The sequence below is a fragment of the Sminthopsis crassicaudata genome, chromosome 5 (assembly GCF_048593235.1).
Source record: "Sminthopsis crassicaudata isolate SCR6 chromosome 5, ASM4859323v1, whole genome shotgun sequence".
Classification (NCBI taxonomy): Eukaryota; Metazoa; Chordata; class Mammalia; order Dasyuromorphia; family Dasyuridae; genus Sminthopsis; species Sminthopsis crassicaudata.
Window position 1 is genome coordinate 218,032,703 of NC_133621.1, and position 16,075 is coordinate 218,048,777.

General features: G+C 34.8%; 1 protein-coding gene across 10 annotated transcripts in view; it reads left to right on the forward strand.

The window, feature by feature from the left end:
• The window catches only part of R3HDM2 (R3H domain containing 2), a 159,305-nt gene that overhangs the window by 92,868 nt on the left and 50,362 nt on the right, over positions 1–16,075 (forward strand). For all 10 annotated transcript variants that reach the window (XM_074269899.1, XM_074269900.1, XM_074269901.1 and 7 more), the window contains one exon: positions 6,771–6,967. In XM_074269899.1, coding sequence (XP_074126000.1) covers positions 6,803–6,967 — 165 coding nt within the window. In that variant the 5' untranslated portion in view covers positions 6,771–6,802. Of the gene's footprint in view, positions 1–6,770; positions 6,968–16,075 lie in introns of those variants that run through there.

The following is a 16,075-nucleotide window of genomic DNA, read 5'->3' on the forward strand; positions in this document are numbered from 1 at the left end:
CAATAAAAGACCATAGGTCTTGGAATCATATATATCGACAATCAAAAGGACTAGGCCTGTGACCAAAAATATAATATCCAGGAGAATTATCTATAATATTGAGTGAAAAAAATGGATGCTCAACAAACTTGTAGATTTTCAGGACTTTATTTCTTTCCATTTTTAAAATAATAGCTTTTTATTTTTCAAAATACATGCAAATATAGTTTTCAACATTCACCCTTGCAAAACCTTGTGTTCCATATTTTTCTCCCTCTACACCACCTTCCCATTTCTCTAGTCAGCACGTAATCCACTTTAGGTTAAATGTGCAATTCTTCTAAACATTTCCACATTCATCATGCTGTAATCAGAACAAAAAGAGGGAAAAAATGAGAAGGGAAAAATAACAACAAAGGTGAAAATTCTCTATTGTGATCCATATTCAGGCCTCATAGTCTTCTCTCTGGGTGCAGGTAGCTCTCTCCATCACAAGTCTATTGGAATTGGCCTGAATCACCTCATTGTTTAAAGGACGTCCATCACAGTTGATTATCCCATAATTTTATTGCTGTATAAAATGTTCTTTTGGTTCTATTCATTTCTCTTAGCATCAGTTCACATAAATCTGTCCAAGCTTTCTGAAATCAGCCTGCTGATCATTTCTTACAGAACAATAATATTCCATTACCTTTACATGCCATAACTTATTCAGCCATTCTCCAGCTGATGGGCATCTATTCAGTTCCTTGCCAGTATAAAAAGAGCTGCTACAAACATTTTTGCATATGTGGGTCTTTTTCCCTTTTTTATAACCTTTTTGGAAAACAGGCCTGGTAGAGACACTGCTGGATCAAAGGGCACAGTTTGGTAGTCCTTTGAGCATAGTTTCAAACTGTTCTACAGAATGTTTGGATCAGTTCACAATTCCACCAACAATGTATTAGTGCAGAATTTTCAACCAAACCTGAATTCAATAGGAAATTTTTCCTATAAGAGCCAATGTCAAAGATCAATTTCAAGAAACTTAACATGGACATTTTGTTTGTGTTTCTTATATGGAATTTATACCATTTATATTTATAATTGGTATCAATAGGGGCAGCTAGGTGATGCAGTGGATAGAGGACCAGCCTTGAAGTCAGGAGTTCAAATCTGGCCTCAGACACTTAACACTTCCTAGATGTGTGATCCTGGACAAGTCACTTAATCCCAATTGCCTCAGCCTCCCCCCCCAAAAAAAACAAACCCAATAACAACAACAACAACAACAAAAACATCAACAATTGGGCAGCCCAAAAGAAAGATTGGAGCATAGTTAAGATAAAAAATAGTAATTACATTATACAAATGAAGTGCAGGGGAAGAATGGACACAGAGGCATTAGAGGTGGAGTGAAGAACTCATAGCTTTGAAAATCTCATATCAGGAATGAATTAATAGGCAACACTACCATATGTACCACCAAAGGTATAGGACACTCCTAAATCTACAAAGAAATTAAGGGTAGGAATGAATCGAGGAGGACAAAGCAAAGGGTAGGAGAAGAAGAAAAGGGAGGGATCTTGGGGGGGTGTTGTTTAAGTAATAGCAAGGCAAGTTAAGGAGCAGAATGAAAGAGAGTAGAGATAGGAAAGATAGGGGGGTGTATATTTATATATGTTTACATAAATATATTCTTACTCAACTATAACCTGCTGTAACCTGCTTATTTAACTATAGCTCAACAGTATAGAGAGGTATGCGTTTGTATATGGGGGGGAATGGGAAAAAAAATGAAGTATGAAGGTGCATAATAAAGAACATAAGAACAACCTATAGGAAGTAAAGAAAAGGTGGACATTCATGAATATAATTTCTTCTACCATTATATATCCTTTCTTGAACCAGTAATCTATTGTTATATATTTCCCTCATTCCCCCTGCTATTCTGCTGGGCACAAAACAATGTTGTGTTTTGTCTTGTTTTGCTTTGCTTTTCTGTTTTATTTTGTTTTGTTTTGTTTTGTTTTGTTTTTAATTTTTTTTCTTGAATAAAACAAATTAAAAAGAAAAAAGTAGGAGAGATTGGACTTAAATATACTATGAAATTTATATTAGCTACAAAGAGCATCCTGATCGTGCTATTAAAGATGAGGTTAGTGATGTATTCTTCTCTAGTTAGATGATTTGTGTTAGAACAATCTTTGGGAAGGATAGGAAAGTACATGGCCTTTAAGTTCCCTTCCTGGGATTCCCTGGGATTGTATGGTGTTTTTTTCTGAGATTCCATGAATGAATCAATAGGAATGACAGTATAGAATTCTACTGGTGCTCTTATCTATGAGGGGAAGTGAAGGTTTGATCTCCTTTTGCTAAAGGAAGTGAAAAATGCAATTTTGTCCAGCAATGCAGACAGCCTGTCAGAAACTGCAGTAAAGCTCAACGGATGTGACAGTCCATTAAGCAGTTTACCTGCAGTTCTCATTTTAAGGCAAGTGCAGCCATAGCCGATATTAAGGAAAGAAAGTAGGTACATTTCCAGACATTTTAATGGAGTTGCTTCTTCTTTATTCTTTCCTGAAAAATTGCTATGGATAGAAACCAGCACCTGTGGCCTTTTCTTACAAGTGAGTGACTTCTTTGCAGCTACAGAGAAGGATGTTTTTGTTGTGATTTGAAATTGTAACCATTATCAACGTCAGTTGAATGAGCGCTAATGAAGTCTATTTTATAGATTGATTCCTATAGATCTCAAGGGCTTGGCACATGTTCAAACTGACCATGTTCTTTTAGTACTTTACTTTCCTATATATATATGAAATTCCTTTTCAGAGCTTTGAAGTGAAGGAGGACCTAAAAGGAGCTTCCCTTTTTCAGTTTTTTCCAAAAGTCACATAACTCATGGGCTAAACAGAAATTATCTCTCTGGGTAATATTTCTTGGTCCTCTTGTGTTCTGTTTCTAGAATCAAGGGTTACATGTGAGTGGGTTTTGAGGGTTTCGTTTTTATATTCCATTTCACTGCTTCTTCCTTTTTAACATGGTGGCTAGTTGGGAAGTAGTCTTAACTTGGTCTGAAAAAATTATATTGAGGTGTAAGGCCTAGCTTGTAGCCCATTTAGTACAATAGGGCAGAGGAGTTTTCTTGTTTTGGTCTTTTTGTTTTTTCAGCATCAAGTAATTATTCTTGTCTTCCTCTTGGTACTCTCTCCATATGGTATATATATAGACTTAAGCAAACAATTCCAGACCATCCCTACTGTCCCTGAAAGTCTCCTGTGTAATGTCCTTTTGGCTCAGTGCCTAGAAAGTTGTTTATAAAGGATAGAATAGGAGGATACATAATCTCATTCTGCTCTGGAATGCATTTACCTTGACAGACCAGAAATTTATAGGGACTGTGCAGCAGTTTCTCTGACTAAAGATTGCTATATCTTGGTTCCTGATCACCTACCTGCTTATCATCCTATCTTCTGGCCCCAGCAGTCTGGCAATCCCTTGTGAGCAGCTTTGAACTGCTGAGTGTCCTCAAGAGACATTCTACTTTAGAAATTGTACAGTTTTCCTGACTGGTGTTAAATGTGCATAAAGTAGGTCCTCATGGGAGCTTCATAGTTATGCATTATTTTTGTTGCGGTTGGGGTTATTTAGTGTCATTTCTCTCCTATAATTGCCTTTCTCCATCCCATTTCTTTTTCCTCCATAACAGTCCATAAAGTTTGAATATAATTTCTCTGTATTTTTATCCTTCTTTTAGTTTTCCTTTCTTTTTCTTAAGACATGCCTTTTGAATGATAACTTTATTCCCTAGGTACAGTTTTAAGGTGTAACTTTCATTTTTGTCCTAAAACTAAGAGAAATATCAGTATTTTTAAAGAATTCTTATCTACGTAGGGGTAAGGTGGAAGTGTAGAAAAGAAAGTTCTAAATTTAAAATAGTCTTATTTTTAAGATTCATTGATTAGCATAAGATAACCGTGCTTAACAAGATGAGATTTCTGACTAGGATAGCCATTAAGGAGATAATTGGTTGCAGTCTGTTTCCTGGTCTCTATAGACAACCTCCTAGATTCTATTTTTTGTGTTTGTTTTTCTTAAGCTAATTTGTTTTCAAAGTCCTTAGTATTTTTAGTATCTTTGATGGATACCTACTAACTTGTATAGTCTTTCTCAAAATTACATTATTTTTTATTCTCAAGACTGATTATTCCTGTTTGGAGTTGTGCAATTTGGCCAGGGGGGTGGAGAACCAGTAGTTCTTTGGAAATAATTATCTGTAATCCCGGAAATAGGTAGAGCCACTTAGTCTTTCTGTTGCTCATGAGAAGAAAGACAATAAAAACTCTTTAAAGCGTGAGTTGTAGTTGATAGCTGTATCCCACCATTTTTCTTTTTAGTGGAGAGAGGGGAGTAGAGCTAGAAGAAAGGACTAAACAAAATGTAACTTACATGACAGGGTAGACATCAATCTCCCAGACAACTTGATTTAAATTTTTTTCTTGGCACTTTTGCTGAGAAATTTAAGCAAACACCACAGTGTCATACCAGGTATTAGGATTGTGGATCCTCGTCTGGATCATGGCAAAAGAGGAACATAAACCACAAAATAGACTTCCATGCTTATTTGATGTTTAATTACAGAAAAATGGTTACTTTGTATTTTTTCTCACTGTCCTCAGTTTTGAAACAGCAATCTGAGAAAAAGAGATTTTTGGAATGAGGAAACATGATTGCTGTTTTCAAATATCTAGTTAACTGCTGTTTAAAAAAACACAAGCAGACAGTGGACTTGTTCTTTGTTGCTCCAGAAAGATAGAAGTAGGACTCATGGGTAAAAATTAAAGAGAGATTTATTTAAGAAAAGATTGACCATCTTTAAGAAATACCATTACAATGGAATGACATCTAAGGTTTCTTTCAAATCTTAAGTTTTATTCTTTTAAGATATGTTTATTGATCATCTCATCTGTGAAAATCATCTTGCTAGATAACTGAAAGGGATATAAAAATGAGTTAAAATGTGGTACCTAACATATAAAGTACTCAATGTTTAATAGGAAAAAGTATATATACAAGCAAGTTTAACAAAAGAATTTGAGTAAACATGGATGGGTGATACAAAGTGCTCTGATTCTTTATTTTTGTTAAGGTAGCTTGACTGAAGAAAACTAGGGAACAATTTTTACAATCAGTATTTCTGATAATTCTAATTAATTAATTCTGTTTTTGTTGTTGTTGATTCCATTTATTATTATTCTGTTAATTAATTCTAAAATATATAGAAAACTGACTCAAATTTACAAATTTGAATACAAGTCATTCCCCAATTGATAAGTGGTCAAAGAATATGAGCAGACAATTTTCAGATGAAAAAATTAAAACCATCTATAACCTTTTAAGAGATGCTCTAAATCATATTAATTAGAGAAATACAAACTAAGACAACTCTTGAGGTACTATCTTGTATCTGTCTGATTGGCTAAGATAACAGGAAAAGATAATTATAAATGTTAGGAAATGTGGGGAAAATGGAATACTAACACATTTTTGGTGGAGTTGTGAATTGATCCAGTCATTCTGGAAAGCAGTTTGGAACTATATCCAAAGTGCTGTCAAACTGTGTATACCTCTTGATTCAGTAGTAAACCACTACTAAGTCTGTAGCCCAAAGAAATTATAAAACAGGGGAAAAGACTTACATGTGCAAAAATGTTTATAGCAGTTTTTTGTTTTGTTGGTTTTTTTTTTTTTTTGTAGTGGCAAAGAATTGGAAATTGAGTGGATGCTCATTAGTTGGAATGACTAAATTAATTATTGTATATGAATATAATGGAATATTCTTGTTTTATAAGAAATGATGAACAGACTCATTTCAGAAAATCCTGGAAAGACTTAAATGAACTGATGCTAAGGGAAGTGAACAAAACCAGGAGAACATTGTACACAGTAATAGCAAGATTATATGATGATCAACTATAATAGACTTTAGCTCTTCTGATAGACTTTAGCTCTTCTTCACAATACAGTGATTCAAGACAATTCCATTAGACTTGGGATGGAAAATGCTATCTGTATTCAGAGGGAGAACTATAGAGAATGAATGTGAATTGAAGCATACTATTTTTTATTGTTGTTTGCTTTCTCTTTCTCGTGTTTTTTCTCTTTTGTTCTGATTTTTCTTGCACAACATGATAAATATGGTGACATATTAAAAATGATTGTGCATGTTAATCTGTCAGATTTCTTGTTGCCTTGTATAGGTGGGAAGTAAGAATGGGAAGGAGAAAAAATTTGGAACTCAAAATCTTATAAAAATGACTATTGAGAACTTGTCTTTACATGTAATTAGAAAAAATACTATCAAATAAGAAAAAGAAGTAGCTCAGCTAAAGACTCTAATTGATGGCATGAATTTAGTGTTTTATTAGTTCTTAAAATTTAGAGCACCAGTCAGTTTGTGATGAGGTTAGCATTTCTTGTACATCGCCTGTAAGATAGCATTGCTGGCTTCCTTATAGTTATTGGTCTCTGTGAGATGAATGAGATGAGTCACTTTGGGCCAGCAAAGTATCCTCCTCAAAGGGAGCAGGGCAAGTGGGGTGACCCTGTCCTGATGCTGCATGCAGTTCTTGCTTGAGGGTAGCAGTAGTGGAGCAGTGGTCTGGAGAGGTCTTCATGAGAGGAAACACAGGAAGCTATATGAGCCTGTACTTTGTGTTCAGAAGAAAGGAGACACCAAAAAATGAAATGCAGATCTGCACAGAATTTGTCTCATATCCTTGCTTTCTTTATATTTGTTCTTCCCATAGGTGTCTCTAGACGCTGCTATACTCTTTTGAAGATGTCTAACAGTAACACTACTCAAGAGACCCTGGAAATAATGAAAGAATCAGAAAAAAAGCTGGTGGAAGAGTCTGTAAGCAAGAATAAGTTTGTATCCAAGTCACCAAGTAAGGAAGAGATTGAGAAGGAGGGTGAGGATACTAGTGTTCGGCAGGAGACACAGGTAAGGTACAAGGAAAAGTTATACCATAGTTTTTCATTGTAAGGGTCCATTTGAGATGCTGGAAGATTCTCTAGGTGTTTGGTGACACTCAAGGTCATATATCTCAAACTTCCCTGTTTTATATTTCAGTTTCACTTGCTTCCAAAGGCTCTTCCTTTTAAAATAAGAAGATCCATACAGAAGTTTGCAAAGAGAGTAAAACACAATTTCTGATCCCAGAATCTTGGTACAAGTATAAGGTTTAACTACTCTCATCTAGATTACATGTGTCTGTTACTAATCATATTTTAATACACTTCAGATTTTTCAGAAGAGAAAAAGAAAAATAGAATCACAAGCATGTGATAGAAAACGTTGTAGTCATTAAAATCTTGCAACCAAAACTGTGCATCTGTCCTAGAGCACAGTGTTAAAATTCATATCCTGGTTGTGTTAAAGCAATCAGCATTTACTGGATCAAAAATAGGCTCTGAAATTGCCACTTGGTGTAGGTGATTGAGCAGTGTTTCACACCTGGGTTGCCATGTTGTTTTCTACCTAAATCCAGTTTGTAGAGAGAAGGCAGTTCTGTGACCAGACAATACTTCTCCCTTCAAGATTTGTTTTTTCTTCCACTAATTACCTAGTCTTAGAACCAATTCCAGCCTAACCTGCCAGTTCTATTGTTCCACTACAAAAAGTAATCCTAGATTTCAGCATAAATATTCCTTTAATCAGCTTGGCCTCCAATTTTTCAGTTTCCTTATCTCCCATGACCTGCATTGTCATCCCTCAGTCAAGCACAAGGACCACTACATTTTGATCTTATCATTGATCATACATGTTCGATTTTCATGTTCAAGAATTCTGAAAATGTACTTAGACCATAACCTATTATCATTTCATTTCATCCTATGTCTAAATTACTCCTAATCCTGTTATCCTCAACATGATCTTAAATTGCTCAACAGCTCAGTAGGCTTTCAGGTTTCTTTTTCCTCTCTTCCCCAGTTGAGAAGAACAGACTTTTGCTCTCCAAATATCCTACACCAACTCCTTCCTATACTCCTAGGAATTTGCTCCATAATTTAATGGGAAAATAGAGGCTATTCACAGTGAACTTCTTGTCTCTTCTAAACTTCCTCTTGCTGTCATCTCTCATTTTATTCTCCAGTATTTGATTAAGTGATACTTTTCCTCACCTAAGCCAGTCATCTACTTGCACCCTTGATCTTGGCCTCTTCTTTCACTATTTCATCTTTATCTCCTCTGCTTGATCCATAGCCAGATTCTATCCCCTAGGAGTCTTGGGCCTTTTCTATTTTCCCTCTGTGCTACTTCCCTTGGTGATTTCACCAGTTAACAAGGATTTCACTATCATTTCTAGGCTGATGATTCTCACATACACCAATGTTCCTCTATCCTCTCAGCTGAATTCCAGTCTCATATTTCCAACTGTCCTTCTGATATCTCTGACTGGAAGTTCAATAGACTTCTTAAACTCTACATGTTTGAAAAGAGACTCTTTCCCCTTAAACTCTTCCCCACTATTATCTCCCTTTAAGGGCAGAGGTCAATACCATTCTCCTAATTTCTCATGCTCACTTTGACTCCTTGTTTTCTGTTGCTATGGCCTGTTAATTTCACTTTTGCAATATCTCTGCAACATGTCCCCTTTTCTTTTCTGATCTATCACTATCCTTATACATGATCCTCTTCAGCTTATATTTTTGGACTATTCTGGTAGCCTACAAATAAATTTGCCCACTCCAAACCATCTTCTATGTAATTTTCCTAAAGCTTAGATCCCCTGGAATGTCACCTCCAACTCCAATGGTTCCCATATTACCTCTAGAATTAAATACAAATCCTCCTTTTGGAATTGAAATCCCCTTCATAACTTTAAACTTCCTTCTTCTCTTCCAGTCTTCTTATACTTTATTCCTTGAAATGTAATCTTTGATCCAGTGATACTGGCATCCTTGCTGTTCCTTGAACAAGACAGTCCATCTCTCAGCTCCAGGGATTTTCTCTGCCCAAAAGCTTGAAATTTTCTCACTCTTCATTTCTACCAGCTGACCTCCCTTACTTCCTTTTAAATCCTAGCTAAAATCCCATCTTTCACTAGAAGTTTTTCCCAACACCTTTTAATACTAGTCTCTTCTATTTTCATCCCATGTATATGTGTTGTTTGTACATACTTATTTGTTTGTTTATTGTCTCTTCCATTTAATTTTGAGCTATCTACTCACTGTCTACTATCTCACTTTGTATCCCCAGTGCTTACTATAGTACCTGGAACATAGTAGGTGCTTAATATATGTATGTTGATTGGCTGACTGGATCGCTTCTTATGTTTAGGCTTTTCCTCTAATAACTGCAAACATGCAAAGATTTTCTCTATCCATAAACATTCCTATTGTCTTGTTAAGAATATATCCTTTTTTCCCTTTCACAGCCATACTTATGGAAAAAATTCTTTATATATTCTTTTCTTACTCAACTTCTCAACCCCTTATAACTCCTTTCAGTCTCATCATGCACCTGAAATTGTTCCAAAATTACCAGTGTTCACTTACATCTAATGGTTTTTTTCTCAGTCTTTATCCTTTACAAATCTCTTTCTCTGGGTACTTTTCTCTTTTCTGGATTTTTGTGACTACTCTTTTTTTCACTTACAATATTTTATTTTTTCCAATTACATGTAAAGATAGTTTTTAACATTCACATTTGTAAGCCTTTGAGTTCTAATTTTTTTTCTCTATCCTTTCCCTCCTCCCTCTTCAAGGCAAAAAGAAATCTGATATAGGTTTATATGTAAACATATTTCCATTTTAGTCATGTTGTGAAAGAAAAGTCAAAACAAAAGGGAAAAACCACAAGAAAGAAAAAAAAGTGAAATAGTATGCTTCCATCTGAATTCAGTCGCCATAATTCTTTCTCTGGATGCAGATGGCATTTTTCTTCCCAAGTCTGTTGGAATTGTCTTGGATCACTGAATTGCTGAGAAAAGCTCTGTCATGGTTGATCATCACACAGTCTTACTGTTACTGTGTACAATGTTCTGATTCTATTCACTTCACTTAGCATCTATTCATGTAAGTCTTTCCATGCTTTTCTGGAATCTATCTGCTCATCATTTCTTATAGAACAATGATATTTCAATATAGTCATATACCATAACTTATTCAACCATTTCCCAATTGATGGCTATCCACTCAATTTCCAGTTCCTTGCTACCACAATAAGAATTGCTACACATTTTAAATGTAGACCCCCCTTTTTTTTTTTTAATGATCTCTTTGGACTACAGACCAAATAGTAGTATATTGCTGGATCAAAGGGTATGCACAGTTTTATAGCCCTTTGGGCATAGTTCCAAATTGCTCTCCAGAATGGTTGGATCATAGTTCCACCCAAAATGCATTAGTGTCCCAATTTTCCCATAACCCCTCCAACATTTATCATTATCTTTTCCTATCATTTAAGCTAATCTGATAGGTATATGGTGGTATCTCAGTTGTTTTTTTCTTCTCAATTATATTTTATTTTTCCAAATACATGTATTATTTTCAAAAATGTGAATATGAATGTTTTCAGCATTCATTTTTTAAAAGATTTTGCGTTCTAAATTTTTCTCCCTGTCCCTTTTATCTCCCTACTCCCCAAGACAGCATGCAGTCTGATATAGGTTAAATGTCCAAGCCTTTTAAACATATTTCCATATTTGTCATGTTCCTAAGTCTATTGGAATTGTCTTGGATCACTGAATTGCTGAGAAGAGGCAGGTCCATCATGATGTTACTGATGCTATGTACAATGTTCTCCTGGTTTTATTTGCTTCCCTTATCAGTTCATGAAAGTCTTTCCAGGATTTTCTGAAATCAGCCTGTTCATCATTTCTTATAAAACAATAATATTCCATTACACTAATATACCATAACTAATTTAGCCAACTGATGGGCATCCACTTAATTTCCAGTTCTTACCATTACAAAAAGAGATGCTGCAAACATTTTTGCACATATAGATTCTTTTCTTTTATGATCTCTTTGGGGTACAGATCCAGTAGTGGCACTGTTTGATCAAAGGGTATGTACAATTTGATAGCCCTTTGGGCATGATTCTAAATTGCTTTCCAGAATGGTTGGATCCATTCACAGTTCCACCAACAATGTATTGGTGTCCCAGTTTTCCCACATCCCCTCCAATATTTATCATTATCTTTTCCTGTCATCTTAGCCAATCTGAGAAGTATGAAGTGGTACCTCAGAGTTTTTTTTAATTTGTATTTCTCTAAGCAATAGTGATTTCGAGCATTTCTTCAAAAGGCTATAGATGGCTTTAATTTTTTCATCTGAAAATTGTCTGCTCATATTCTTTGCCCCTTTATCAATTGGGGAATGACTTGTATTCTTATAAATTTGAATCATTTCTCTGTACATTTTAGAAATGAGCCCTTTATCAGAAACATTGACTGTGAAAATTATTTCTTAGCTTTCTGCTTCTCTTATCTTAGCTACATTGGTTTTATTTGTGCAGAATCTTTTTGGTTTAATGTAATCAAAATTATCCATTTTGCATTTCATAATGCTCTCTATTTTTGTTTGGTCACAGATTCTTCCTTTCTCTAAAGATTTGACAAATACACTATCCCTGTTCACTTTATTTATAGTATCATCCTTTATGTCTAAATCATGAATATGACTACTCTTTCTTAGTTATTCTCCTGTTTGACTAATCCTTCTTGGAATTCTGAATCATTGTTGATATTCCTCCATTCAACTATGAGTAAGCCCCTAGCCTCTGTCTTTTACCTTCTCTTCTCTCTTTAGACTCTTTCAGGGATCTTATTTGCTCTTATGGGTTCATCTCTACACAGATGACCCATATCTAGTAAATCCAGTCCTGGTCTCTTTTTTGAACTCCAATCCTATGAATCACAGACTGACTATTGGATATTTCAAAGTAGATATCCTGTAGGCATCTCTAACTTAAGAAGTCCAAAACTGAACTCATTAGTTTTGACTGAACCTTTCTCTCCATCCTACTTTTTTTTCTTCTAATGTTTTTATACTGAATATGACACAATCATTCTTAAATTTCAAAGGTTCTCAACCTTGGAATCATCTATGACTCTTCACTTTCTCCCTCATCCCTTTTAGCTTATTAGTTGTTATATCTTGTTGTTTTTACCTCCATAACATTTCTCATCTGTCTTCTTGTATCTGCTCACCTGGCTAGCAACTTTAATTGAAGTCCTTATCACTCTTTTTCTGGATTATTGAAATAGTCTTTTAATGGATCTTTCCTCTCCAGTCTATATACCAGAGTACTTAAGTCCAGTGTTTCCTGTTATCTCTAGAATCACAAACTTCTCTGCTGGTTAAAGCCTTTCAAAACCTTTCAAAAAATCCAATCAGCCTAATATATATATTATTCCTTTTCGTGTATTCATTGATCTAGCCAAACTGGACTTCTTGCTGTTTCTCAATGATATTATATACTTCAGTGCTTTTGTCCATGTTCATCCAAGATTACTGGTTTCCTGCTTAAAATATGGTTCCTGGGGCAAATTGAATATTCTAAGTGTAATCTTTTTTTTTTCTTTTTCTTTCTTTCTTTCTTTTTTTTTTTTGGGGGGGGGGAGAGTTAAGTGGAGTTAAGTGACTTGACCAGGGTCACACAGCTAGGAGTGTTAATGTCTGAGGTCAAATTTGAACTCAGGTCCTCTGACTTCAGGGCTGGTGCTCTATCCGCTATGCCACCTAGCTGCCTGTGATCTGACTTCTTTATTGATATGAATTGTATCTTTCTTATTGCAGTCTAAAATACTAAAATGCAGTTTACTGTATCATTGCTGTCTCATATTGGAGTTTACAGGCTGAGACACCCTGATCTTTTTCTAGTGGCATCTCTCCCATGTTATTAAGTTAATGAAGACTTTACATTTTCCCCCATTACCTGGCATGGGCCAGGTCCCTCTACAGACTCTTCACTCTATTCTCTCTTTGTCTTCCTTCCTCTGTCTTCCTGTTCTCTGTTCCTTCTCTCCTCTCGGACTATGGCAATAAAAACATATTCCATGTCAGCAAATATTCACCTATTCTTCTAATCACTGATTTCAGATACCATTAATAAATAATGAATCCTTAAGATAGATCTGCAGTATGCTTTGTTATGTTATAACAAATTATGGTCAAAAATGTAATTAGATTAGCTCTAATGACTAAGTTAGTCTTTTCCCAAGAGGTCATTGTAAATAATGCTAAACTTTATTATTTGTGCTAAGAAGCAAGCATTGGGGATAGAGTTTCTATAGTCTTTTTCCTAGAAAATCCATTTTTTACATAATAATACACATAAGCAGATACTGTAGTATTCCTCACTCAACTTCAGTAGGAACTACTCTCCTTACTATTGTGGAAGCTACAGAAACTTTTCTGTTAACACAGTTTTCATTGCTTCTTGAGGGAATCAGTACCTTTGAAGGCCTTATCACTACTCTTAAAGGCCTGCATTGCTGTCAGAGCCATTGCTTATGGGAACTTTCCATAAACATTGGAACTTTTGTGGGAGCAGCCCATCTTTTTTATCTTGGCAGTCTTTAGGGGAGCCACTATGGTGTAAAAGGTGAAGAATAGGGTAACATTTCTTAGCTCTTGGACTCTTAGAGATGTTTTTGGCATCTCTATGTAGAATAAAGAGAGAGAGATACTTTCATAGAGAGAATTATTTCCCTTCCACCAACTCAATTCTATTGCCCCAGTAAGGGGCAGCCTTCATCTTACTACATTTTAAAAATCTTTTATTTTTATACCACCTTCATTCCCGAATATATCCTTTCGAATATTTCCTTTCCCAGGAAAAAAATCAGCAAAATTAGGGATCACATAAACTTAACCAGATTGTATATACAACATTCTGTGGCCATGGACCTCAGCCTTTCCAATAAAGGAAAGGGAGGTGCATTTTCTCACCTTCTCTAGGGCCAAGTTTGGAGATCCCATTTATTCAGCATTCAATGTTATTTTATTGTTCTTTCAATTGTGCATAATAGTTTTCTGATTCTGCTTATTTCACTTTGTATCAATTTGCAAAAGGCTTTTCATGTTTCTCTGAGTTTTTTTTTTTTTAATAGCAAATTAAAATTCTGTGTAGCAGTTTATTTAGCTTATTCCACCATGGATGAATCCCTACTTTATTTCTTCTTATTTTCTACCACAGAAAAGCATTGCCACAATTGTCAGTACCATAGTTCAGTTATAGTATCATTGTTTCTACGGAAAAATACATTTTGAGTTTTAATCAAATATTTTGTGAACTCTTGAAAGATGAATCCTATTTTAAATGACCTGCTCAAAGTAATACAATCTCATATTTAGAAAGAGAATATAGAAGATCAAATGATCAGTTTTGATTATATGCAAATCTCATTTATGTAGTTTTTTTTTTTAAGTGTATAATTTGGCCAAAGTGAGATAGGTAGCATAAATGTTATTATTTCTGTTTTATGGCTATGGAATCTCAAGAGAAGTTAAATGACTTTTTTGTGGTAGTTGTTGGAGCTGTGGAATGGCCATTTGACTTTACATACATGATCTTATTTGAAACTCACAGTTACCATTTCCAGAAAGTTCAGTGATGGGCAAATTAACTGTGACAAAGTGAATTTAAGTGTTAACCGTAAGAAACAGAATATCTTATCAAGAACTCTACTGACTCACTGATGAATGTAGGAAAGATTTATTTTACATTCTTTCAAGAATGGGTGCCTAGGTTAGTAGATACACTTTTGGAACCTGAAAGGTGGTATTTTATTTCAGATTCTGAAGAGCAAGCCTCTCTCTCCAGGTTCTCCATTAATTGGGTGTTACCGAAATTACAGAATGTGAATCTTTACATAGTCAGACCCTGCCCCCAAGAAGCTTATGTTCTTTAAGGGGAAAGATGACCTTGAATAGCAAAAGTCCAAAGGATTCTTTTTTATATCTCAAGTCACCACAGCCTATTGCAAAGTCCCTGCCCTCAAGGAGCTTACAGTCTTATGGAGGCAAAGTTCAGAGGGCTCCTGTTTATATCTAAACCCTCCAACTCCTGATTATTCATTAATGTCCTTGTGGGTTTCAGTTTTCTAATTTCAGTTTTATTTTTCTAATTTAATTTTCACAACTTTGTGGAAACCAAATGCCCATCCATTTCTCACAATTATATTATAAACTTTATGATTTTATATCGTTACAAAAGCTTATTATGCAGTATGACCTCCTTTTGCTGTACTTGTTTTGTTTTATTCTTTTGATTTAATTTTTTCTAATAAAAATTAATTTCCTCTCCTTTATACCTCTCCCAGCTTATCAATAGAAAAGAAAAGCAAACCCCTTATTATAAGCATGATTAGTCAAAGAAAACATTCTGTTATTGGCCATGTCTTAAACATATATATATATATAAAACTGTATCTTCACTGCAGTATTTCTGTCTAGAGCAAGTTAGCATGGTTTATGATGATCTTGGAGTTGTTGTTGGTTAATATGTTTATAATAGTTCTTAAATCTTAAAAAGTTGTATTTTTTAAAATGTCATTTTATAAATAATTCTCCTGGCTTTGCTTAGATTAAGTTCATATAAGTTGTGGAAGTTTCTCTGAAATTATCTTTCTCATAATTTTCATGATGTAATAAATAGTATTGTTAAAATGACATGTACCCTGTTCTTTGCCACCACAAAAAGAGTTGCTTTAAAAATGTTTGTACCTAAGGCTCCTAATTTTTTTTTTTTTTAATTTCCTTAAAGTGTAGGCCTTGTAGTGGTATCTGTAGGGCAAAACACAGTAACTTTTTTGAATATAGTTCCAAATAATTTTGTTGAATGGCTGAACTAATTTGTAGTTCCATTATGAGTGTGTTAATAGACTTGTTTTTCCACAACCCCTCCAAAGTTTATCATTTTCCTTTTGGGGAAGGGGGGTAGGGGGATAGGGGAGTAGGGGGTTAGGAGGTTAGGAGGTTACCTTTTTCAGTGTCATGAATTTGAGGTACAACCTCAGAGTTGCTTTAAGTTGTATACCTTTAATTATCAGGGATATGGAATATTTTTTTTTTAATGTAACTATTTCTAAGTAGAATT